At 40.6% G+C, this 26,797-nt stretch overlaps 2 protein-coding genes across 2 annotated transcripts in view; one reads left to right on the forward strand and one right to left on the reverse strand.

Annotated features, from left to right (window-relative positions):
• LOC133456428 (NACHT, LRR and PYD domains-containing protein 3-like) overlaps window positions 1-26,797 on the forward strand; it is a 687,319-nt gene that overhangs the window by 401,206 nt on the left and 259,316 nt on the right.
• Window positions 16,496-22,197, reverse strand: pim1 (Pim-1 proto-oncogene, serine/threonine kinase). Its single transcript, XM_061736834.1, has 6 exons — window positions 21,830-22,197; window positions 20,700-20,806; window positions 20,525-20,575; window positions 19,486-19,852; window positions 18,007-18,183; window positions 16,496-17,195 (listed from the first exon to the last, which is right to left on the reverse strand). Exons 1-6 carry the CDS (start codon window positions 21,897-21,899, stop codon window positions 17,002-17,004), a joined length of 966 nt encoding a protein of 321 aa, XP_061592818.1. The 5' UTR covers window positions 21,900-22,197; the 3' UTR covers window positions 16,496-17,001.

The following is a 26,797-nucleotide window of genomic DNA, read 5'->3' on the forward strand; positions in this document are numbered from 1 at the left end:
ATATATATTTTTTACCTTGTCTGCACATATATTAATGGTTAATACCAGGTTTAGTGAAATTTAAAGCATATATGTGCAGTTTAATCTTCTTAATCTCTTTAATCTTTTTTTTGGGTTGTTTCTTTTGTCGTTTTTTAATTCTGGGAGCATTATTTGATAGGATGTTACTGGACTATCAAATGATGCTACCCCTGAAATATTGATGTAAAAGTGATAATATGGGATGTTGAGTATTTGATCCTTCAGAATAAACTACCCATGACATGAATTACATTACACTTTGTGAACATTATACTATAAAGAGGAAAAAAAACAATTCTATCTCTTTATTTGATATTCATTCAGTCATTGGCCTTTATTTAACCAGGCAGGTCATTAAGAACATTCTTATTTACAATGACGGCCTGGTAAGAGACAAGGAAGTGGTTTAGGGAGTAAAACACAGTAAAATTGTAGCTCTACAAAGGTGGAAAACCATTAGGTTTTCCCTCAGATATCGCGGTTACAGATATGGAACTCCAAATCTCACATTATCAAAAGCTCTGCTTCTCTAGAGATTTTTAAAAGAAATTCATCATCTCATTTAATTCACATTTAAAAAATGTCATAAGTTTTCTTTGTTGATTTTTTTTTTTTATTATTATTTTTTGTGTGTTGATGATCTGTAACTACTGTATGTAGGGTCAGTGTATCTTTTGGTCATTGGATTTTTCCGTCATGAGTGGGAATCAAAAAACAAAAAACGATTGGTTTATTTGATTTTCTTTTTAAAACAAAAAACAAATATTGAATTACACTGCATTTTTTCTTTTTTTGTGTTAATATGATTTAACAAAGATTCAAAATACGCTTTTATTTTCGTTTTCTATTTCATATAAGAAAAATTAAATCACTAGTCAACAGGAACGAAAAAACGAACCAAAAACAACCGTTTATTCATATTCGTGCACCGGAAGCTGGCATTTACAAAGCAAGCGCGCGAATGAGCTGTTCTTTACCAACCAAGAGCGCAGTTGAGGCAGTTATGCCGTCTTTCATTGATTAGAAAAAAAAAATCAGTGTTACAACTTTTCTTTTCACTACTATTAGGCTACGAACATGACATGTCCTTTTGACGAGGATCCAATTGATGCAGGTGGAGCATTAATCCACAGAGAATTTAATATAGTCTTACGTTGAGAGCTGATCATTAGACCACGCATAGGCCTAGATGTATTATTATATTTAGTAAAAATCTACTTTAAATTATGTAATTGATTACAATCACTTCTTATTAGGGCCTGTATATTTCGTTGTCTGTTGTTTTTATCTGTGCTTTTTTTTAAATCTGTTTTTGAAGTGCCTTGCAAACTTAGAAAAGTTCTATGACAATAGAGTTTATTATTTTCATTTTATCACCATCTTGTCATTTTGTGGGTAAAAAAGCCTAAGTTAATTTTATTTTACCTTTTGGTCTAATAAATGTATTATTTTTGTTGTTGCTGTTGTTCTTTATTTTGTATGGATAGATATTTATCTCGGCGTTTTTCCTGTGTGTGTTTCTTGTTTCAAGTGCGCGCTGCGTGACCGTTTACTATTTAGGCCACTCAGTGTCAGACCTGAGCCAGAATTTATGAATGAAGATTGAATGACACAATGAGTGACATGTTTTTCCACCTACATGAACTGTCCTCTTCTGCTGTCTGACAGTTAACCTGATGAAGGTCACAGCCTACCCAAACGTTGTAACAATTATAGCACGACCTTCGGCATAATGGACTGTCGGCATATTGTAGCCTATTCTAGTTTTTTTTTTAATTATTTTTCCGTGCTTTTCACGACCCTTCTCCCGGTAGAAACATGGAGGCTGCAGTGGAAATCATGAATGACCGTCTTGACATTGTTGTAGGTGCAAATGCATGTAGTTCAAATCCATCAGAAGAGTGAACTTTCACATGATATTGAGATGCTAACATGCAGCAGCCTGTGGTAAAGAACATTTTTCTATCTTTTAACAAGCTCTAGAACTGACGTCAGCCCATTATCCCCACAACAAATGTCCACAGTCCCGTTGCTGCTTTGACCTGGTGTTTACTGTTGCTGCTATGACAACTGTAGCTACATCTGGGGGCGTAATGTCAGTAAATACGAGTAAAATACATGCCTCGCGTATAGTGTGAATGCACCGCAGAAAACACAGGGGGGGGGAATAGTAGCCTAGAGTGGCTGGCTGGAGTGGGACGGGGTGGTACAGAACAACTTCCCCTGGAGAGAATTGTCACAGGAATGCCTGTCAAATATCCAGAACTAAGTTCACTCGGTTGTAAATGCCAGCTTCCGGTGCACGAATATGAATAAGCGGTTGTTTTTGGTTCGTTTTTTCGTTCCTGTTGACTAGTGATTTCATTTTTCTTATATAAAATAGAAAACGAAAATAAAAGCGTATTTTGAATCTTTGTTAAATCATATTAACACAAAAAAAGAAAAAATGCAGTGTAATTCAATATTTGTTTTTTGTTTTAAAAGGAAAATCAAATAAACCAATCGTTTTTTGTTTTTTGATTCCCACTCATGATGGAAAAATCCAATGACCAAAAGATACACTGACCTATGTAGTCTAACCTTTTTTGTTTTTTGTTTATAGTCTTCGTCTTGTTGTGTTTTTGTTTTTGTTTTTTGTAATTACTGTTTTACTTCCTAAATTGAGGGGAGGTTCAGCTGCATAAGCCTGTTGGCTTTTTTATTTATTTATTTTTTTTGAGCCTGAAAACCTAAATCTGTTATTTTTATTTTTTTTAATATCTTTTTATTTCACAATAATTTTCACAATTCACATTTTCACATTCATGACTTCTATTCTACCCACATTCCTACCCTCCCCATAATTACCCTAGTGAAAAAAAAAAAAAAAAAAAAGCTTTTTGACCTCTCCTGTCACATTTGTTTTAACTATTTTGATTGCAAGTGTTACTTTTATTGTGTGCAAACTAATAAAAATAAATTTTAAAAAATAAAATAGGTAGCATTTTTTTGATAGGGTGGCAAAAATCGACAGAACACCGGCCCTGCAGGCTGGGGGGCCTTGGGGGGGCACCGGCCCTGCAGGCTGGGGGGGGCACCGGCCCTGCAGGCTGGGGGGGCTGGGGCTCCGGCCCTGCAGGCTGGTGGGGCTGGGGGGGGCCGCCGGCCCTGCCGGCCCTGCAGGCTGGGGGGGCAGGGGCCCCCGGCCCTGCAGGCTGGGGGGGCTGGGGGGGGCCGCCGGCCCTGCAGGCCGCGCTCGCAGGAACAAGTGTTGCCACATCGCTGTTCTTTTATTGGGTTTTCAAGAATGAGGAAATGCGCGAGGCGGCATCTGTTACGGGAAGGCCGGGGCGTGGAGCTGGGGGGGGCTGGGGGGGGTGGATGGGAATGCACGTGGGCGGGAGGTTATGACAAATATTAGTTGAGACACACAGGAAGGACGAGGAGAGATGAAAGCAAAGGAGCAAAGGTGGAGACGTTTAATTGCATTTGAGGGGTTGGATGATCGGGTTTCATCACCGCGCTCGGGCGCTGGTTGGCTGCGGCCCCCCCAGGGCCCCCCCGGGCCCCCCGGCCCCCCCGGGCCCTCATATCATCATCACCAAGCTCTTGGCAAACAGATGGTTATTGTGAAAAGAGTTTGTGTTGGTAAAAGGCCGGATTGTTCAGAGGAAGGACTTACTGGAGCCCGAGGCGGCGACGCGCGCTCTTGTTTCACAATGTGAGCACGAGTGGACGCCCCCCCCCCCAGAACTGTTTCCATGGGGGCCAGAGGGGCCACTTCAATTCTTGGACTTTATTATACTGTTTTTACTTTCTAACTAACTTTGTAAAGTTTGATTACCTTGTTTACTTATTTGTATTTATCTCTGGTGAGAATCCTTCATAAGCCCACCTTGGGTTTCTTTTTTCTCACCTGCACTGCAGTAATTATTGTATTGTCATTATTTCTTTGTATTCCTTTAATATGTGCGAATAAATGAAACAAAAAAAAAAACTAACTATGGTTAATACCATGTTGGTAAAAGCCTAAGGCATATATATATATATATATATACATTTTTAATATATAATATATATCATATATTTTAATTTAAATATATATATATATATATATATATATATATATATATATATATATATATATATATATATATATATATATATATACATTTTTAATATATAATATATATATCATATATTTTAATTTAAATATATATTATATATATATATATATTCTTTTTTTAATATATATATATTTTATATATATATATATGTATATAATTTTATATATATATATATATATATATATATGTGTGTGTGTATTTTTATTTTGTATTATTATTATTAGGCTCAGAAATAGAAGAAACGCCTACTGATATGCATTTTGCCCAAATCTACGTGACCGGCAAGTGTTTTTTTTTTTTTTTTTTATTGAGGCCAGTGGGGTGGCCAGCAAATTTGTACGTGGGGCCATGGGCACCCCTGGGCCCCCCCTGGTGGCACCACTGCCCCCCCACCTCCCCAGTGATTGATCCCCGGCTGGTTCCTCCGCTGCCACACAGATAGTTGGAGAGATGATTATCTCTCACGCCGGCAGGAGGCGCGTCGACCTTTGCAGCATTCCACTGGAGCGTACTGCCGTGATTCAGGCGGCCAGGAATGTGCCACTCCCACGGCGTGTCCTGGAAAGCTCGCAGAGGTTCCCACGCGGTGATGGAGGCTGGGAGGAGGCCCAGCGTTCTGTCAATCCATGCTACCCGGCCAGATCTGCTACTCTCTGGTTCTGCACAGTCGATTTTCAAAGCTTGATTGCCACGCCCATCATTTCTTGCATACCTTCAGTGTGTGCCTTTACTTTTATTTCTTATTATTTTATACTTATTATCAATCCAAAAATAGTGGTTACAAAATGGATAAATTGGGGGGTGTAATTATGCTGACATTCATCCTGCAGTGGCAGTGATGTGATTAGTATCTTACCTGAATGCATTAAATGACAGGAGCATTATTTGATAGGATGTTACTGGACTATCAAATGATGCTACCCCTGAAATAATGACTACGTTTCCATGCAGTCAAAATTGGGGTTATTACTAATATTCCGGTTACTGAAACATTGGGAATATTCCGTTTACATGGTAATTAATCATTCGGGATATCTGGATCAAACCAGCGACGCACAGAGAACATCATGAACGCAATTACCATCATTTCCACTTCTTCTTCCTGTATCCAAATTCAAAACAAATGCTGCTTCGCGCAACTTTTCTCTCACCTTCTTGTAAATCTTCTATCCCGGTACTTTCTACCGTCTACAAATGCAGAAATGTTCATATCCTTCATTACATTTATGAAGTGATTAGTCTCCTCCTGGTCTTGTGTTTCTCCGTGTTTATAAGAACTTCCTGGACTCAAAAGACCAGGGGCCTCATGTACAAAGACTTGCGTGGATTTCCTACTGAAACATGGCGTACGCTTAAATCCAGAAAACGTCCTACGCACAAAAAAATCCAGATGTATGAAACTGTGCGTAGGCATGAATCCAACCACATTTCCTTTGTACATCCCAATCAACGTGGAATTGAGCGCACGTGTAGGAGTACCAGACTCCTCCCTGTCCACGCCTCCATTTAAATATGCAAATGTATTTAAATAGGCCCTCGAGGGCCGGTTTCCCTGTTTAATTGCACCATGATACAAGGAGCTGTGTCATCAACAGAACTATCCAGACTTTGATGACAAGCTGGTGACGATCATTAATTAGAATCAGGTGTGTTAAAGCAGGGAAACATCTAAAACATGCAGGACACTGGCCCTTCTGGGATTCAGTTTGACACCTGTGACATATTTTTTTATTTTTTTTTAATATTCTTTATTTCATTCAAAAAATAAAATAATTCAATTCAAATACAAATGTTCTTAACTCGTGAATGAAACGCAAGCAGAAAGAAGAAGAATCTTATCTGATCTACCCCTTTTTCCAAGAAATAACTTCACAAATAACAAATTAATCATATAATCTGTACATTAATGGAATGAAAATGCTTCCTGTTAACGTACACATATTCATCCAGTGATGGTGCTTTTATAGCAATGTGTGTGCAGTCGATAGCTCCGATTACATTAGGAAAACCGGCTAAATATTCTTTCTCTTCTTACTGCGCCATTTGTGATATCTTCTAACACTGCCAAAGCTGCCATTGTTGTTAACGGTATTTCTGCACCACTTTGCTTTTATATCCACTCGTGTAATTGCAGACAGTTGAATGTGTTAATTGTTCATCAGTGTGTCTCTGATGTGCACATCACTCTGAGGGCTAATTGTTTTCACATTTTTAACAGTTTCCCAGCATCACCACTAAGTGTCGCCAACGGACCAATAGCTGTGGAAACGTGCGTACGCCAGCCATGAAGTTGGCGTCGGGCACCGCACATTTCCACGGTCATTTCACTCTTGATACATCTGAACGTTTGCGTGGAAAAGGGCGTACGCCATGTTATTTTGCGTACGCACCCTTTGTACATGAGGCCCCAGGATTCTCCCCTCTGTGGGGTTGCCGGTGGCCTGGGTTCCGGGTTCTTCCTTGTCGGCCTCTGGTCTCGCGGGTGGTGGGGTTGCCTCCCCCCCCTCCCCCACTATAGATACACTTCAGGTGGAGCTTTGTTTGGTTTATTACACACACACACACGCACACATACACATATATATATATATATATATATATATATATATATATTCATACATGTACACATACGCACACATAGCTACACAAATGCACACACACACACACACACACACACAGCCACTAAGTCATATACACATACGCACACATACACACACATAGCCACACGCACACATACACAGCCACACAAACATATACATACATACACACACACACACACACACACACACACACACACACACACATAGCCACAAAGACATGTACACACACACGCACGCACACACATATACATACATACACACACACACACACACACACACACACACACACACACACACACACACACACACACACACATATACATACACACTGGCTTGTTCACCTGCATGCTTGCTCCGTAGTTGTTGGGGTTAGGTAGCAGTAGCGGTAGCTTAGCTCAGACTGCGATCAGATCTCAAGATTTAGGTCGATTGCTGTTCGTGTTTTGGTTGGCTCTGTGTCGGTTTTGTGTTTCGTTTGTGGTTTTTGTTGCAGATTTCCAGTGATCGACGTGAGGCCTCCGTGTGTTCCTGCTTCCTGGGTTATCAGTGGATGTCGCCCCCCCCCCCCCCCCCCCCCAAGAAAAAAAAAAAAATCACTGGGTTTGTATGTGTGTTGTATGTATGTATGTGTATGCGTATATATATATATATATATATATATATATATATATATATATATACTAAATATAGTAATAATAGGTTTTTATCGGCATGGTATCAACCATTAATATGTGTGCAGACAAGGTAAAAGAAAAAAAAAAGACCAAGATTCCTTGTGAACAGAGCATGCGCAGAAAACAAATTCATGTTCCGGGATATTCCGTTAGGCGTACAGTTTATATGACCGAATATTCGTGTTTTAAAAGGAGTAACCCAGGGCAGCAGGGCTCATATTCGGGTTTTTAAAAACCCGAATATGAGCAAATTCGGGTTATTCAAAGGGGTTATTGGCCGTGCAAATACGGGTTATTGCCAATATTCGGGTTTTAAAAGGGTTATTGATGCATGGAAACGCAGTCACAGAAGTACGAACCTGTGGAAATTGAGTTTTATTAGTTAAGGTACAATAAACCTATTTCACTGTTAGAGGTTTAAAAGCTGCTGGAAAGTTTCTTCGGTACAAACTGGCCAGAGTTTTGGTTGTTTGTTTGTCCTCTTAACTTTGTGCTCAGCTCATCGTCTCCCGTCTCCAGCTCCATACTCGGGTACGAGGACGGTATTGATTTGCTCCCACAACCCCGAGCTGGGTTGTTTTATTGGACCGGGTCGTTCAGGGCGAGAGTGTGGCGTGAGCCGACATCTGCAGGGGCCGGAGGGAGAAACGAACCCAAACACCCAACACAAACGCAGAGCAGAACCCTTTTTTGGTGATTTCATCCGGACCCATTCTTCTGCGCTTCCGAGACCTCCGCTTCCCATAACCTTTTCGTTTCGGAGGATCCGCCGCCTCCCCCTCCGCTCGGCCTATCAGCTGCTCAGGGAATCAGTCGGGGAGAGAGTCGGGGGTCACCCCCCCACCCCCCCGGCCCAGACGAGTGACTCCCACTACCCTGGAAACCCAGCAAGCATCCGGGAGACAAACACGGGGCCGCTGGGCTACCTCCGTGGGTTCCTGGACTCCCACGGTTCCCAGACGGGCCTGGGAAAAACCCTCGCTGGAAATGCTGCGACTTAGACAAATAAAGGAGAGGAGGCTGCTCACGAAGCTCCGGCCGGCCCGTGTTGGAATCCTCTGCCTTCTCCTGGCAGGGAGGAGGGACGGTTAGCTCATCGGCGTTGGGGGGGGTTGTGTGTCTGGCCCCGGCCCAAATGAAGCCTGTCGGGGAGGATTCATGGTAGAGATGCAACGATCAGGACTTTGAGGACCAATCACCAAAATCTGCGTGAAATCCATAAAATCGTCAATATTGTTGTCTCATGTACAACACTGACATTTTATTGTTAGGTATCAAGATTAGGAGATGAGAAAGTGTCATGAATTGACTGTTTTATTGCATGCTGATGGAATATTTCACCCTCTACATCAGTGTTTCCAAATCCTGGTCCTCAAGGCCCACTGTCCTGCATGTTTTAGATGTTTCCTGCTTCAGCACACCGTGATACAAGTACCTGTGTCATCAACAGAGCTGTGCAGACCTTGATGACAAACTAATTAGGAACATTAATTAGAATCAGGTGTGATGATGAAGGGAAACATCTAAAACATGCAGGACAGTGGGCCTTGAGGACCAGGGTTGGGAAACACTGATCTAGAGACTCTTAAAGACGACTTAGACTTGTGTAGCTTACAAGCTTTAGCTTTCCTCTGGTAATAATTATGTACAACATGTGCAGCAACAGCAGACATTTCACTCTCTAAAAGTTGATACAAGTTGTTAACTATAAACCTTAGTTTTCCTGTGGAAAAAGGAATTCAATCTTAAAATAAAAATTAATTGTGAATTATTAAGCTTCGTGAAAGCTTTAGCGATAGCATCCGCCGCGTGTGAGGAAACTCTTCACACTAAAACTCCAAATGTCCCTCGTGAAGCCGACTGACACGATTGTCGTCCTGCATGAGGCTTTGGATGTGACTGTATATAGTTTGGTAAAACTCCGGCGGACATTCATCAGTGAAATAATTACGACGCTGCAGCTGAACCGCGGATCCAAGCAGCTAACGACGCGGCTAAACCCGATGTCTTCTACAACAGAAAGCTGCTGATGAGCCAAGCATAGAAATTCATTAACTTACAATGTAGTTCTTTATTTTTCTTGCTGTCGTTTATAGGTCTCTGTTACGTTCAGCAGAGTTAGCGGCGTTGCTCCTTTTCTGTCTCTACCTTAGCGGCAGCCAACTCAATATGCTCCTTTGTGTTCCTGTTAGTTCGTCGTTTTGTTAAAGATTTTATTCTATTGAAAGAATCAAAGTTTCGTGCTTGAGAGCAAATATTCCGGGCGTTTGTCAATAAGCGAGCCGTTTAAATTCAAAACAAAATGATTAAACTCTTCACTCTTCATATGGTTGTTCCTCAGAAGTGGGCGGAGCTAAGCTGTCACTCCAACTTCAAAAGGTCCAGAAGCTCCATCAACTCTATGTTTGAATGGTGATGGTGGAGTGTCCAGGAACTCCGTCCTCTCCGGCGCCATCCCATTAAAAACTTTCAAAGTCAACAATAAAATCTTAAAATCAATTCAGAGTCGGCCGGGAAGCCAGTGGACGGACGCCAAGACTGGAGGGGAACGAAGACGCTTCCTGGTGCCAGTTAAGTCGAGTCTGGACGTGACGTAGCAAAGGCTAATGATTTAGCGCTTTAAGAAGAAGAAAAAGAATATGAAAGGTGGCTGGAAGCAAACTGGTGCATCAGTGCAAATGTTTCTTGAAATTCCTAGGAAAATCAAACCAGGAGCTGTAAATGATGTGCACTTCCTCTACTGACCACTAGGGATCCAGTAGTTTCTCCCCATGGTAGAACGTTGCAGCATAAGTAAACATATTTACAGCCTGATTTAAAAATCCATGGCAACTTTAAAAAGGACTATTATTATATAAAGGAATAAATGTATACATTTATTCCTAATTAGAAGCATAGTCTTTTAATTAGTTGATGATTAGCCGTCATCACTTCAAAATTCTTTATTGTCATTGTTCATATTTCCTAACAAAATTATTTCAGCTACTTGACATTTCGCATTCTTATATGAAAGAAAATACATGTTCGTGTTAATCGTACCAACCGGCCGCCGTGTCCGGCTGCAGGTTGGAGAATTAGCTAATTAGAAGTTGTTAGGTTAGTATAAGCTAAGGTAAAATACCTAGCCTGCAGTTACTATGTTAAGGTAGGCGTGTAGATGCTCCATCCCGCCAAATTGCAACACAATTACTTTTTTTTACAAGGAAAAAGAGGCCCGAAACGGGTGGTGAGGAGTGCCACAGGGAGCCGTACTCGTACCGTTTCAGATGTTTTATCAGTTAAATGTCACTTCTGTGGAACAAAAGGCCGATCCAGGATTACTTGCACAATACGCCGGTACCTGGCGAAACCCAACTGCCCACCTTTCCTCCGTGTTGGGGCTTGTTAGCGGCGCGGTGCGACCGCGGCGGGCCGCTACCCACGACTGCAGAGAGAGAGTCGAGGCGGGGCAGAAACCTCGCCCTCCGTCATTGTGAGGGCTGATTCATTCACGGCGTGTACAAACATCAACAGCACAGCGTCCTTGGTGTGGCTGCAGGCGGAGGAAGGACGGCTGTTGGCTCATCTCGAATGTCAAGGTGCTGACGCAGAAACCGGAGCCGACATTCCTTCTCCGCTACGCTAACACTGCCATGGGAACAGAGCTGCAGCAGGTTTACACTCACTCGCTTACATAATCAGACTAATCTTTATTAATCCCTGGGGGGGGGCGGTGAAAATACATGTATTTATATATAAATAAGAGAAAAACATTTAATATACTCAGTAAGTCCTGGAGGACATAAGATGTATGTTGAGTTTAAGTTTTTTAAACGCCGTCGGCCCTCGTGGGAGATTTGCTGGAACGTCCAATCCTGGGAAAACTGACAACCGGTTACAACGAATCTTTCTCACCGTCGAACACTGAACTCCAAATGATTTTGAGGTGCATTTATAATAGGGGTGTCAAATTAGTGCATGAATTGCGATTTATTAATTATATTTTATATTAATATTAACAACTTTATTGCAGACACATATCCATATAAAACATAATACAATATAAAACTATAAAAAAGAAATACAAAAATACAAAATATACATTTATAAGACATACAAGCTATTGCTTGTATATACAAAATATTCAATTTATAAAACATACAAACTATTGCACCAGGCCAAAGTTTGGACAAACCTTCTCATACCTATATATACCTATATATATATATATATATATATATATATATATATATATATATATATATATATATATATATATATATATATATATATATATATATATATATATATATATATATATATATATAATTTAGCGAGTTATGTTTTTTAATCGCTTAATCTATTTTTTAATCTCCAACTTTACTTTTTTTCTGTTTGCGAGTTGCCTTCTGTGTTTGTGCTTGAGTTGTGGGTGGAAACCAAAGGTCGGTCACACCTTGAACTTGAAGTCAAAGAAAAAATAAATAAATTACTTTATAAAGCCACTTTCTTGGTTGTTATATATCAATCTTTTTATCCGCCGCAATCAAGTTAAAGAAAACAACTCAAGTAATTGATTACGGATCTTAATTAATTGCTCAATTTTTTTAATCGCTTGATGCATTAATTTATAGAACTTCGCTGCTCTTCTAAGACGAGTGCTGAAGTCTTTCCCTCTTGGCATTGTGTTTACATTGATGCCTGATCGAGGACTGATGATTAACTTATCCCCTTAAATCGTATGGAAGGACTAAGGGGGTACTTAGTATTACCCAAAAGTGTTTGCACAATTCGAGCTTCTGCAATCTGTAATACTGTAAATGTTTCTTAATTCATGGCCGAGTTTTTATTTTCATTTAGTCGTTGATGGTGAAGCTTGATTTCAACGGGTGGAGTCGCTTTCGTAACGTCTTCAAACAGCCGTTTTATCGGTGGTTTCCTGTTGTTTAATCAATTAAACATCTCTGCAGGTCTGGATCTGGACCCTAGTGGTCTGTAGAGGACCTGCAGGTCTGGATCTGGATCCTAGTGGTCTGTAGAGGACCTGCAGGTCTGGATCTGGACCCTAGTGGTCTGTAGAGGACCTGCAGGTCTGGATCTGGACCCTAGTGGTCTGTAGAGGACCTGCAGGTCTGGATCTGGACCCTAGTGGTCTGTAGAGGACCTGCAGGTCTGGATCTGGACCTGCAGGTCCCCAGACGGGGACAGGAAGTCCCCCCTCATTACCCAGCAGCCCCGGCTGCAGCGATTGTGCAACAGCTGAACTTCTGACTCGTTTCTCGAAAGACAAAATTGCAACTCGACTGACGGGAACCAGTTTCCGACGTCTCAGGCCACCAACGGGTCTGGACCAGGTTTGGACCAGGTCTGGACCAGAGCCGGACCAGGACCAGGACCGGGTCTGGACCGGGACCAGGTCTGGGCCAGGACCAGGACCAGGACCAGGACCGGGTCTGGACCAGGTCTGGACCAGGACCAGGACCGGACCAGGACCAGGACCGGGTCTGGACCGGCTGCAGGCCTCAGAACTTGCTGGTCCTGGGAAAGCGGACCAGTTCTGGGTAGCAGGGGAAGTGGTTCGTGGAAACGGCCGCGGCCTCTTCAGAGAAACGACATTCACAGATTCAGAGATTCTGCTGCTTGAGGTTTCAGGTTCCTGCTTTTATCAGGTTAAAATAGTTTTGTCTTCTGAGACAAAGAAAAGAGAGGAAGGTGAGGGTTTGGTGAACAGAGACCGTGAACGGAACTGGACGAATATATACACACACATATACACACGTGGACAAAATTGTTGGTACCCCTCAGTTAAAGAAGGAAAAACCCACAACTCTCACTGAAATCACTTGAAACTTACAAAAGTAATAATAAATAAAAATGTATTGAAAATTAAATAATCAAAATCAGCCATTACTTTTGAATTGTTGATTAACATAATTATTAAAAAAAAAAAAAAAACTAATGAAATAGGGCTAGACAAAAATGATGGTACCCAAAACTTAATATTTTGTTGCACAACCTTTTGAGGCAATCAATGCATTTAAACGATTTCTGTATTTGTCAATGAGCGTTCTGCAGCTGTCAACAGGTATTTTGGCCCACTCCTCATGAGCAAACTCATGAGCATAAAAAAGCGAGACTGGAATTTGCAAAAATGCATGTTGACAAGCCACAAAACTTCTGGGAGAATGTCCTTTGGACAGATGAGACCAAACTGGCGCTTTTTGGTAAGGCACATCAACTCTATGTTCATAGACTCAAAAACCAAGCATACGAAGAAAAGAACATATATATATACATATATATATTAATGGTGGCCAAATTAACGAGTTAACGCAGCGTTAATTCCTTGCCGTATTGACGCAATTCAAATTTTTAACGCAAAAATATATTTTTCCGTTGCCGAAAAAACTCCCAATCACAACCGTCACAATAACTGGGAGGAGAATGGTTGAGGAAAAGCTGGTTTGTGATTCGTTTACTCCTCTGTCTTTCAATCAGCAAGCAAGCAATGTTGTTAAGACACGAGTCACCGACGGCGCCGACTATAAACATTTATACGTAGACGCCACATCGAGTGTTCTTGCCGCTGCTGCAATACGTCAACGACGCCGCCACAGACTGCGCTGTAAACTAATACAAGTAAATGGACTTATTTTCATAAAGCGCCTTTCTACAAAGAAATGTACGTTTTACGTCTCATTTATTCATTCACACACGCACTAATATACTTGGGAAACAGTTAGACACCAAATATAATATATTTAATTTTCTCAGATGTAAAAAATAAGAACTTTATTGATCCCACATAGAAGTAGTTCATGTTATATCAGCTATAGAGAACAAGGTAGTGCCGAAAAACTATATATATCCCCCCTCACAAAAATAATAAAAATAGAGAAACATATTTTCTAATTTTTCACTTTTTCCTTGAAATTTTAGAGAAAAACGATTGAGATTAATTGCATAGTTAATTACAGAAATCATGGATTAACTAGGATTAAAAATTGTAATCGTTGGCCAGCACTAATATATATATATATATATATATATATATATATATATATATATATGCATATATACACATATATGTACATATATACATGTGTGTGTATATATATATATATATATATATATATATATATATATATATATATATATATATACATACATACAATCCAATTTAAAATTGTATTACTTGCATATAAAGCCCAAAACGGCTCAGCTCCGCATTATTTGCAAGACCTGATAGTGCCTTATGTTCCTGGCAGAGCTCTCTGTTCTCAGAGTGCAGGTTTACTCGTAGTTCCTAGAGTATCTAAATGTAGATTTGGAGGGCGGGCGTTCTGCTATCAGGCACCATTACTTTGGAACCAACTTCCAATCTGGGTTAAGGAGGCTGACACCACCTCCACCTTTAAAACTAAACTTAAAACTTTTCTGTTTAGTAAAGCCTATAGTTAGTGTTTAGTAAACCTCTAGCTGGTGTTGGTAAATCTCTAGGTAGTGTAAACTCTAGTGTGTTAGAGTCAGTAGTCATAGTTGCAGCTATAGAACAAGACTATAATAGTTAGTCTCAAATATAGCTTCGCGGTAGATATGCTGCTATAGGCCTATGCTGCAGGGGGGCACCGACATGATCCACTGGGCGGTGCCTCTCACCCTTCTTCTCCTCTCCTCTTCCCTTCCTCTCTTCTCCATTTCCATTTTTATTTATTATAAATATCTCATAGCTATCGTTTTTGTCCATGGCTCCTGTAGTTTCTTGTGTCGGCCCCCCTTTTTTCTCTTTTGTGCATGTATATGTGGGCCCACGAGGGGCCCGTGAGGGACACAAGTGGGCCCCCCAAACTGAGACCTCCCACCTAAACCTCGTAGTTTGTTTTCTTGCCGCCAGTTTCCACGCCTCCTTATCTCCACATCAGCTGCGCCAGGAAGTGACACGTGACAGGAAGCCGTGCGAGCGGCGGCACCGCCGCCTTCTATAACCCTGCGGTTTCCACGCGCCGCTCCAGAAAAACAATAACACAAAAACACTCGGCAGCCACTCGGGTCATAGTTAGAAAAATATTTATTGAAACCGTATAAAAATAGCATCTAGCAAATCATTTACAATTTCTAAATTTGAATGGATGAAATAAAAAGACAATCCAAGCTGCGATCATGCAGCCTCACACACACACACACACACACACACACACACGCACACTCTCACACACACTCTCACACTACAGCATCAGTAGATGTCCGATGTTTATGTACATTAAGATGGAAGTGCTTTTGGGACTATTTACACTTTTATTTACACAAAACAAACACACAAAACGTCTGCTCTTTGAAGATTTCAAGCCATAAATATGGTTCAAAAACAAAAACCCATTCTCTTAAATAGTCCGCGGGCCCCTCCAGTGACTGTGGAATGAAATATATACGACAGCCAAAAAATTCTCTCATAAATAAATAAATAAATTCTGTGACAAAAAAAAAAAAAAAACAAAACCCAGCGAGCGTGAGAGGAGTCACGGCAACAATAAATATCTCATTTACACCCCCCTTCACCGCCGTTTAAGACCTGTGTGAGGCACTGTGGAGGGTGTTGCATTGTTGCGTGCGTTGGGCTGGAGGCGGGCGAGGGCGCGCTAGCGGGGGTCGGAGGTGAAGTCCAGGTAAACAGAGCGAGGTAAGTCCAGTGTTTGGCGCCGCAGCGGCGAGGTTGTCCGGTTGCTGATGGCGTCGGGTAGTAGTGGCGGTTGTAGTGGTTGTAGTGGTGGTTTATGGTTAGCGCAGGCTTTACTGATCTAGGCCTACGAGAGGAAAAAATAAAAAAATAGGCGCTAGGAAAAGCCTTGAGCGTAAGGAGTAAAACATGGATTATTGTTCTGCGTTAAATCGACGCCGAGCGTGCGCCGTGTTGCACACGCCACGCCGTGCAGCTCCTGAAAAAAAGGAACTACGCGTGGAGGCGACACAGACCGAGAGGGCTGTGATTGGTTCGCTTGGTAGCAACGCATTTCTGGTTCCGGTTCGTGAAGCAGTCGTGAACTTTCAGCGCCCTTTTCTTCGTGTGTGTCTGATTTTTTTTGTTTTGGTTTTTTGCACAATAGTTGTCCTTATCTTTTTGATTCACTGTGACCAGACAAACCGGAAGCTAAACAAAAAGTATCAACTAGCGCTCTGGGGGGGTTTTGCACCGCAGCGAAATGGAGTGACGGAGAAGTCCGAAGGGTTCACGGCGGCGTCACGGCAACGGCGTCACGGTAACGCAACGGCGTGTGTTCTGCGTTGGTTTAACGCAGAACCTTAATTCAGGCTTAAGGAGCGTAAAAAAGGTCGGAGCCTCTTCGCTTTTGTTTTAAAATTCAAGTATTTCAGGTTTCCCGCAAAAAACAATCTCACGGAAGGCACTTTTCGTAGAAAGTCACTTTTTTCTTCTTCTTCTTCGGCCGCGCCTTTGCACACGACGGGCGCGGCGGCGCGGCACAGCGAGCGGTCCGGGACCAGAGTCCAGCAGGGAGGCGGAGTCCCAGCCTGTTGGGCGACGCCCATCTCTGCCCTTGTGATCGTCTCTCAGTGAATCAGTGCAGTCCGGTTCCAGACCGGACGGACCGGATCTCCCCCCGAACCTCACCGGGCCACGGCCACCGGGGCGGGCGCGAAGGCGGCGGGGTCGATGCTGTGCAGCCGGATCTCGGCGCCGACCGCCTTCTCCGTCTGCAGCGCGGACGAGTTCTGCATCCAGGAGTGGTTGGTGATGTCGTCGAAGGACGGGCGGTCCGTCGGCCGCAGGGACAAGCACCACTTGATCAGCTGCTGGCACTCTGGGGGGGAGAGGAGGAGGAGGAGCCGGTTAGTCCCGGGAAACAACAACAACCAGAGCGAGTGTGTTTACAAGTTTAATTCCTCTTTAATTCAGAATTAAAATTAAATCAGATTTAAAAATGAGTAAAAATTACCATGCAAACACCTAATTCCGAATGGCCATTCCGAATTAAACTTAATTCCCAAGTAAGTGGCTGGTTTATTCCGATTTTATATCCTAATAGAATAATTCCGCGATCATGTATACACTCATTAAAAAAATAAATAAAAATAAATAAAATGAAAAAATATTAACTAATAAAAAGAAAAAAGTAAATGAAATAAAATGAAATAAAACAATAAAAAAATTAATAAAAAAAATGAAATAAAAAATAAAAATGAAAAAAAATTATCAAATAAAAGAAAAAATAAAAAAGAAAATGAAATAAAAAAAAAATAAAAAAAATGTATACACATTCCGCTTTAAATTAATTCCGGTCTTTCTGCGCTGCTCGTTCCCATTTATTTAATAAATAGCTTGAAGGACCTGGAAATAATTAAAAGAACAGATGGCAGGAAATATGTTGTAGCAGCTAAGCGGCTAAGTTTGTTTTTCTTCCGTTTCTTCCGACGTAACTTCCGGTTTCTGGTTAATTCCCTTCCCAACCCCCAGACCTTAAGAGGAATTGGATAAAGCCGATCAAATGTGTTTTCCATGTAAACCTCAATTCGGAATTACAATTTTCATGTAAACTCTAAAGGAAAATAGTTTAATTCTGAATTAAAAAGCCTCAGTCCGAGCCGAGGCGGCCGGCGGGGGCGTCAGCGTACCTGGCGAGACTCTGCGCCGGAACAGCACCTGCCCGCGGATGATTTCCTCGTCGTGCTCGAAGGGGATGTCCCCACACACCATGTCGTACAGCAGGATGCCCAGAGACCACACGGTGGCCGAGCGGCCGTGGTACCGGTGGTACTTGATCCACTCCGGCGGGCTGTACACTCTCGTTCCTGAGAGAAACAGACAAAAGGTTAAAAATTAGTCACATAACAACCAGGGTTCCTACACATTTTTCAAGGTCAAATTCAAGCACTTTCAAGGGTCATTTTCAAAATCTTAAAGCACCTTAATCGCTGGGGGAAAATATCTACAGGAATAAATACACACTAATAATATATTTTGTATATTCCTTGTAATAACTAAACTATACAGTCTGTACTCCTAAATTAAATACTTAGCTGCTGGATCTACTGCCCTTATTTTTAACAACTTGTGTTTTTATTATTTTACCTCTTCTTATCATTTTATTTCATTTATTTGTTATATAAGAAATCAGCAACTAGTGCTTTTTATTATTTTATCTTCTTTCCTCATAATTTTATTTCATTTATTTCTTATTTAAGAAATCAGAAACTTGTGCTTTTTATTATTTTACCTCTTTTCTTATCATTTTATTTCATTTATTTGTTATTTAAGAAATCAGCAACTTGTGCTTTTTATTATTTTACCTTCTTTCCTCAATTTTATTTCATTTTATTTGTTATTTAAGAAATCAGAAACTTGTGCTTTCTATTATTTTATCTCTTTTCTTATCATTTTATTTCATTTATTTGTTATTTAAGAAATCAGAAACTTGTGCTTTTTATTATTTTATCTTCTTTTCTTATCATTTTATTTCATTTATTTCTTATTTAAGAAATCAGAACTTCTGCTTTTTATTATTTTACCTTCTTTTCTCATAATTTTATTTCATTTTATTTGTTATTTACTGTCTAATTATGTCTTGCCGCTTTTAATGTTGATGTAAAGCACTTGAACTACCTTGTGTTGAATTGTGCTATATAAATAAACTTGCCTAGATCCCAATTTTGTTATAATTTCAAGCACTTAAAACTAAAATTCAAGCACTTTTCAGGCCTTGAAAACACAACATTGAAACTGAAGCCCTTTCTCGTATTTCCAGCCCCTGCAGGAACCTGAGCAACAGTTTACAGCTTGTTTTGGAGGAAGAGGAAGTGACTCTCCGGCCTCGTGGACGTGGGCGGGAGGGAGCGCACACGTGACTTTGTTTACAAACTTTAAGTTGTAAAAATACCGCGTGCCGCCACCAGGGGGCGACAACGCTGCGCGGCTCAAAAATACATAACCCGCCCTGGAATGGGGATATGACACAACCTTGGAATCTGTGTTACATGACTCCAAAGGACACGCATCCTGTTGCTTATTCCGTCCCATGGTCCAGAATTGTAAAAATGACACCCAAAGCTACACATTTTTAAACAAAACTAAGGTTTTTATGGTGCTGAGCTCACCGTCAAAGTCGGTGTAGGTGGTGTCCTTGAGCAGGGCCCCGGAGCCGAAGTCGATGAGCTTCATGTCGCCGGTGCGCAGGTCGATGAGGATGTTCTCGTCCTTGATGTCGCGGTGCACGACGCCGCAGGCGTGGCAGTGCCGCACGGCGTCCAGCACCTGGCGGAAGAAGCTGCGCGCCAGCTCCTCGGGCAGCGCGCCGCGCTCCGTGATGAAGTCGAACAGGTCCTTGGCGTTCTCGGGCCGCTCCATCACCACGATGAAGCTGTCGGGCCGCTCGAACCAGTCCAGCATCTTGATGACGCCGCGGAAGCCGGTGCCGACCTTCTTCAGCAGCACGATCTCCATGGGGACCCTGGAGCCGTTGGCCTGGAGAGGGAAACGAGGGAGAGACGAGGGTTAGAGCGACGACTCGGACCCAAAAACACACTTTGAACATGTATACAGAGGCGCCACCAAGGGGGGGGCAGGGGGGGGCCACCGGCCCCCCTACAAATTTGCTGGCCTCAATAAAAAAAAAACAAAAAAACACTTGCTGTCAGTTATGCATTTCATCCCAAATCACTTGGGAAAAATGCATATCAGTAGGCGTTTTTTTTAAGTATTTCTGAGCTAATAATAAAAAAATCTATATGTACATATATATAAAAAAAAAATATATACATGTATATATAAAAAATATATATATATACAAAAAAGTTAAAAAAAATATATATGTATATATAAAAAAAATATATATATATATACAAAAAAAGTTTAAAAAATATATATGTATATACAAAAAAATATATATATACAAAAAAGGTTTAAAATATAAAAATATAAAATATTTAAAAAGTATTAAAAAAGTATTTTTTTAAAAAGTATTATATATATATAAATAAAGAAAATATATAAAAAAAATGTAAATAAAAAAAATAACAAAATAAAATAAAAAAAATTAAATAACAAAACAAAAAATAAAATAACATTTTTGGAGGCGCCCCTGCATGTAAATATGGTATATATACACAAATAAATATAAATAAGGGCTTTTCTTACCAGCTCCCCCCATTCCGAGACTCTGTCCTTGGCAACATGTTTGACAGCAACCTGGAGTGGCAGAGGAAGGAAGGGAGACCGAGTCAGACACGAACCGCAAACGAACCCACACACACAACACTTGAAACACAACAATGACTTGTATTTTTATCACAAAAACAGGCTTTTTACTGACCGGGGTTCCGTCGGAGATCCTCGTGCCGGAGTAGACGGTGCCGAAGCCGCCGCTGCCGAGCACCGCGCCGACCTGGTACAGCTTCTCAAAGGGCTCCTTTTCCTTCACTGCAGGGTAAAAAACGGACCACGGTGAATAATAATAATCATGATGACAGTAATATTGATAATAATAACCGAAATGTGACAGCAAACGCCCTCTAGGAGGGTCGCGGTGGAGGCGGGAGGTCGGCGCCCCACCGCGACCTCCACCGCCAGTCCCCCCGCGCCACAAAAACGCGGGCGGGGGGACCACAAAAACACAAAAAAAGAATGGACCAAGGTGAATAATAACAATAGTGACAATAATATTGATAAAAATAGCCGAAATTTGAGAGAAAACGCCCTTCAGGAGGGTCTAGGAGGGGAGGTGGAGGTCGGCGCCCAACCACAGCTGAGGCTGGGGACCACAAAACGCAGGCGTGGGACCCCAAAAACACACAAAAAAGGTGAATAATACTAATAATGATACTAATATTGATAATAATAACCGAAATCTGACAGCAAACGCCCTCTAGGAGGGTGGCAGGGGAGGCATGAGGTCGACAACCTGCCACCGACAACACATTTTATATTATTATACATCATTTATATAAGAATATAATAAAATAGAATACTTTATTGTCACTATTCATGGGTAACAGTGAGATTAAAAGCAGCATCGCTTTTTTTCCAATGCAAGACAGTGCAAAACAGATATAAGAAATATAATAAATAATATAAAAAGCTTCATAAAAGGTGCATTTTTTATTTTTTTTTGTCAAATCAAGATCCTATCTGCAGATAATTACACATATTTATTTTAACAGATGTGTTGGATTTTTTTTTTATTGCAGTTAAAGGCTGGCTAGAAAAAGTAGAAAAAAAAAAGCCAAAACAGATACAAGAAATATAATAAATACTATAAAAAGCTGCATACGGTGCTTTTTTTTTTTTTAGTCAAATCAAGATCCTATCTACAGATAATTACACATATGTATTTAACACATGTGTTGGAATTTTTTTTTATTGCACAGTTTGATAGGGTAGAAAAAGTAGAAAAAAAAAAAGCCGGCACCCACAAAAACGCAGAAAAATACTATAAAAACTAACCTTGATGGACCTGGAGCTGGATCTTGGCCGGCATATCCACGGCCAGAGAGTTCAGCTTGGACAGAAGCATCCCTTAGATAATAACAATAAATAAATCCACCAAAATAAAGTCTCCTCGTGGTCTGCGGGTCCACGTTGCACGAACAAAAAAACTGCGGCAGGAATCCTGGGAATAAAATCCAGGGAATAAAAACCAATCCAGGGAATAAAAGGTGCAAAAGCCAAAAGGTTTTCTGTCCAAAACGGGGGGGGTTTGTTTTGGGGGGGGGGAAACCGCAATATAATATAATATATTTTCCCGCAATATTTGTAAACAGACGAGTAAAATGTAAAAACTATGTACACAGAATGACGGTGCGGAGAGACGGCGCAGCTGAAACTGAGGGGAGGAAACGGGCCGGCCGGCGTTTTAAGGCGGTAGTAAAGGGGGCGGGGCCACGCCGGCGCAGGCCACGCCCACTTCCGGCCCCGCCGGCCAATGGGGAGGCGGCGGCGTCGTTTCGAAGGCCCGTCAATCACAGGGATGAAAATAAAGACGAACCCTGTAAACCGGCCGCGCCACACGGACGTGGCGGGAACAGAAACGCGCCAAAAAGCAGAAAAGGGGCCAGACTTTGGAGCGTCATTATGAACCCGCATGTCGGGGGGAAATGCAAATTCACAAAGAGCCAAGGCGGGCCTGTGTCTCTCTGCTATGTTTGGAAACTAAACAAATAAAAAAAAAAAGCAAGATGAAGGATTATTATTGGTTTTATTTTATTTTATTTTATTTTGTACATGTAAAAAACTACAATTCAAGAAAAGATAAGAAAACGAGACAAAGAAGACAAAGAATTTCATACTTTAACACTTGATATCTTCATTTACATGTGCAAAAAGGAGTAGGAAGAAGTGTAAACTTACTTAATCCTACTTAATTCACTAATCATTTAACATAGATAGCACAATTCCACACAATTCAAAGTGCTTTACATCAACATTAAAAGCAGCAAGACACAATTAAACAGTAAATAACAAATACAATCAAATAAAATGATAAGAAAAGAGGTAAAATAATAAAAAGCACAAGTTGGATACAGAAGACAGATAGAACAGATATTCATCCCCAGCTCATCAAAACATAAAAAACAACCACATTTCCACTCAGACAATAAAAGCACATAATATTTAAAATAAACATGAAATAAAAGGTTAAGCCGTATTTATAAACGCTCACACACTTACCTATACATACATTCACATACAAAGTTGAGTATTTCTATATACTTGTACACACATGCCCATATAAATATTTATATAAATATACTTATATATTTGTGTATATATATATATATATATATATATATACATATATACATACACACACATATATATATATACACATGCATACATACATGTATTAGCTGCCCATTTATGTACATAAATATAAACAAATGCACTATATTATTCATTTATTTATATATAAAATTATATATTTACAAATACATTGTCGTATATTCTGATTATAAAGCGTGTTTAAGGTGCATTAACTAATAAATGTCCTGTTTTACACTTTAAAAGGCGTTTTTTCTGTGGTTCTGGGTAGAGTAGCAGCCTGTTGCTGGAAAAGTCGCTCCTGCGCAAAAAAGGCGCGCAAAAAAGCGCATGGCACCGATAATCTGTCGGCTTTTCTCCATTAATTTGGGTTCTTCTCCTCCCCCGAGATTTCCCCGACGGTGTTAACATTAAACATAGTAGTTGGCCTCTGCGCATCAAAGCGGCGCGGGGGGGTTGGGACGGAGTCGGGGGGGTTGGGGCCGCATTCCTGGCATTCTTTCAAATTGGGTGGCCGCGCTTGCAGCCGCTCACAGGATGTGGGAAACTAGAGATAAAAAGACTTCCATTTATCCCTTCCCCCCCTCTCTCTGTCTCTCTCTCTCTCCACTCCTCTCCCCGCCCTTCTTTTCCCGCGCATGTTATTGTCTGAATGGCATGCTCCCCCCCCCTCCCTCTCCAAGCCACGCTCAGCTTATGTTTTGTTTTCCTTTGAAATTTCATGGCAAGTTGGAAACTGTCATAACGCCTTCGCTGAGCTGAGTTATTGAGAACTGGATCTCACAACTAAAAACAAAGGTCATGTTTACATGTAGCCGGGTATTTACAAAAACGGATATTTCCCCCTCTACGTTTTGACATAAATACGCTGCTAAGGTGCTATGAGCAGCCAAACCTACAGGGGGCAGTGTAACGAGAAGATGAAGTCACGCTAGCCCAGGGGTCGGCCCTAGTGGCTCCCTGGAGCTTTTAAAAAAACATTTGACCTTTTTTTTCATTTTTTTCTCTTTTTTTTCTTTTTTCTTCTTTTTTTCTTTTTTTTTCTTTTTTTCTTTTTCTTTTTTTACCTTTTTTTTCTTCCTTTTTCCTTGCCTTTTTAATCTCAACATTTCGGCTTTTTTCTCAAAACTTTGACTTTTTTCTCTACATTTAGACTTTTTTCTCAACATTTCGACTTTTTTCTTAACATTTTTGACTTTTTTCTCGACATTTCGACTTTTTTCTCGGCCACCTACCCCCCCTTTTTTCTCGACATTTCATCTTTTTTCACAAAATTTCGACTTTTTTCTCAAAATTTCAACTTTTTTCTCAAAATTTCAACTTTTTTCTCGACTTTTTTCTCAAAATTTTGACTTTTTTCTCAAAATTTCGTCTTTTTTCTCAAAATTTCTCAAAAACGGATATTTCCCCCTTTACATTTTGAAAAATACTATCATTTCCACGAACCTGCATAAATACTGTAAGCTGCTATGAGCAGCCAAACCTACAGGGGGCAGTGTAACGAGAAGATAAAGTCATGCTAGCCAATCAGAATCCTGGAAAAAACATCAACAAATGACACGAGTAACTTCCAGTTACTTCCAAGATGAACGAGAATCTTTTGTTTGGAGTGACAGAGAAGTGGAGTTACTTCTCAACATTTTGACTTTTTTCTCGACATTTCGACTTTTTTCACAAAATTTCGACTTTTTTCGCAAAATTTCAACTCTTTTCTCAACATTTCGACTTTTTTCTCTGCCTTTTTGACTTTTTTCTCGACATTTCGATTTTTTTTCTCGACCACCTACCCCACCCTTTTTTCTCGACATTTCATCTTTTTTCTCAAAATTTCAACTTTTTTCTCGGCTTTTTTCTCAAAATTTTGACTTTTTTTCTCAAAATTTCGTATTTTTTCTCCAAATTTCTCCAAATTTCTCAAAAACAGATATTTCCCCCTCTACGTTTTGAAAAATACCATCATTTACACGAACCCGCATAAATATCTGTTAAGGTGCTATGAGCAGCCAAACCTACAGGGGGCAGTGTAACGAGAAGATAAAGTCATGCTAGCCAATCAGAATCCTGGAAAAAACATCAACCAATGACACGAGTAACTTCCAGTTACTTCCAAGATGAAATGAGAGTCTTTCGTTTGGAGTGACAGAGAAGTGGAGTTACTTCTCAACATTTTGACTTTTTTCTCGACATTTCGACTTTTTTCACAAAATTTCGACTTTTTTCTCAAAATTTCGACTTTTTTCTCGACATTTCGACTTTTTTCTCAACATTTTCCACTTTTTTCTCGACACTTTTGACCTTTTTCTCGACATTTCGACTTTTTTCTCAGCCACCTACCTTTTGTCGACATTTCATCTTTTTTCCACAAAATTTCGCCTTTTTTCTCAAAATTTCAACTTTTTTCTCGACTTTTTTCTCAAAGTTTCAACTTTTTTCTCAAAATCTCGTCTTTTTTCTCAAAATTTCAACTTTTTTCTTGACTTTTTTCTCAAAATTTCAACTTTTTTCTCAAAATTTCAACTTTTTTCTCGACTTTTTTCTCAAAGTTTCAACTTTTTTCTCAAAATCTCGTCTTTTTTCTCAAAATTTCTCAAAATTTCTCAAAAATTGATATTTCCCCCTCTACATTTTCAAAAATACCATCATTTCCAGGAACCCGCATAAATAGCTGTTAAGGTGCTATGAGCAGCCAAACCTACAGGGGGCAGTGTAACGAGAAGATAAAGTCATGCTAGCCAATCAGAATTCTGGAAAAAAACATCAACTAATGACACGAGTAACTTTCAGTAAAATACAAGAAAATATTGACGATGGCCAAACTAATTGTAAACACAGGTGTTACGTGTCCTGTGTCATCTAGGAACAACAGAGACACAAAATACAAAAACTGGAATACTCACAGGACCATAAGGATTCAGGAAATGTATAATATACTTATAATATATCATTGTTGCAGGTTATTGTGAGCCTTAAACTAGAAAAGCATCATTAGGCTCCTATGAAACTATAACAGCCACAAACTGGTCTTATCCTGCAAGTACAGGACATTAAAAACACCACAATGAGATAAGGAACCAGCTTAGTTTTAGAAACATAACAATATTGTAAACCCTGGACTATTTTCTTGGGCGTAACGAGGGCCGTGCGTGATGCAGGACTTTGCATGTTGGGTAGTGAAGTGTCGGGTCAGCCGGGTCGTCCCCCCAGCAGGAAAACCGCGGCACAAGTTGCTGTTCCAGCTTGTTGTTTGATGCTCCAGGCGAATTCCTCCGCGACCTCTCCATGTGTTGGGGTTTGGAGACAACTTGCATGTCAGCTGCTCCGTTGCACAAGTAGCCATAAAAGCCACGATAAGCAAAGCGGGAGAAAGTTCCTGGTGTGCATGTGTGGAAAAGCTTAGTCGGGTCGTTTCGGGGGAAAAGCAGATCATGCATTTATTCAAAACATCAGGAAATTACATCAACTTTGGGAGTAAAGACAAAGGAGCGGGGGGCGGGGGGCATTTCCCATGTGTGTGTGTGTGTGTGTGTGTGTGTGTGTGTGTGTGTGTGTGTGTGTGTGTGTGTGTGGGCGTATAAGATGACCACATCAAACACATTCCTCTTGTTTTTACGTCCACCTCACTTCACATCATGGTACTGAAGAGTGTTAGAGCCA

The sequence above is a fragment of the Cololabis saira genome, chromosome 12 (assembly GCF_033807715.1).
Source record: "Cololabis saira isolate AMF1-May2022 chromosome 12, fColSai1.1, whole genome shotgun sequence".
Taxonomy (NCBI): Eukaryota; Metazoa; Chordata; class Actinopteri; order Beloniformes; family Belonidae; genus Cololabis; species Cololabis saira.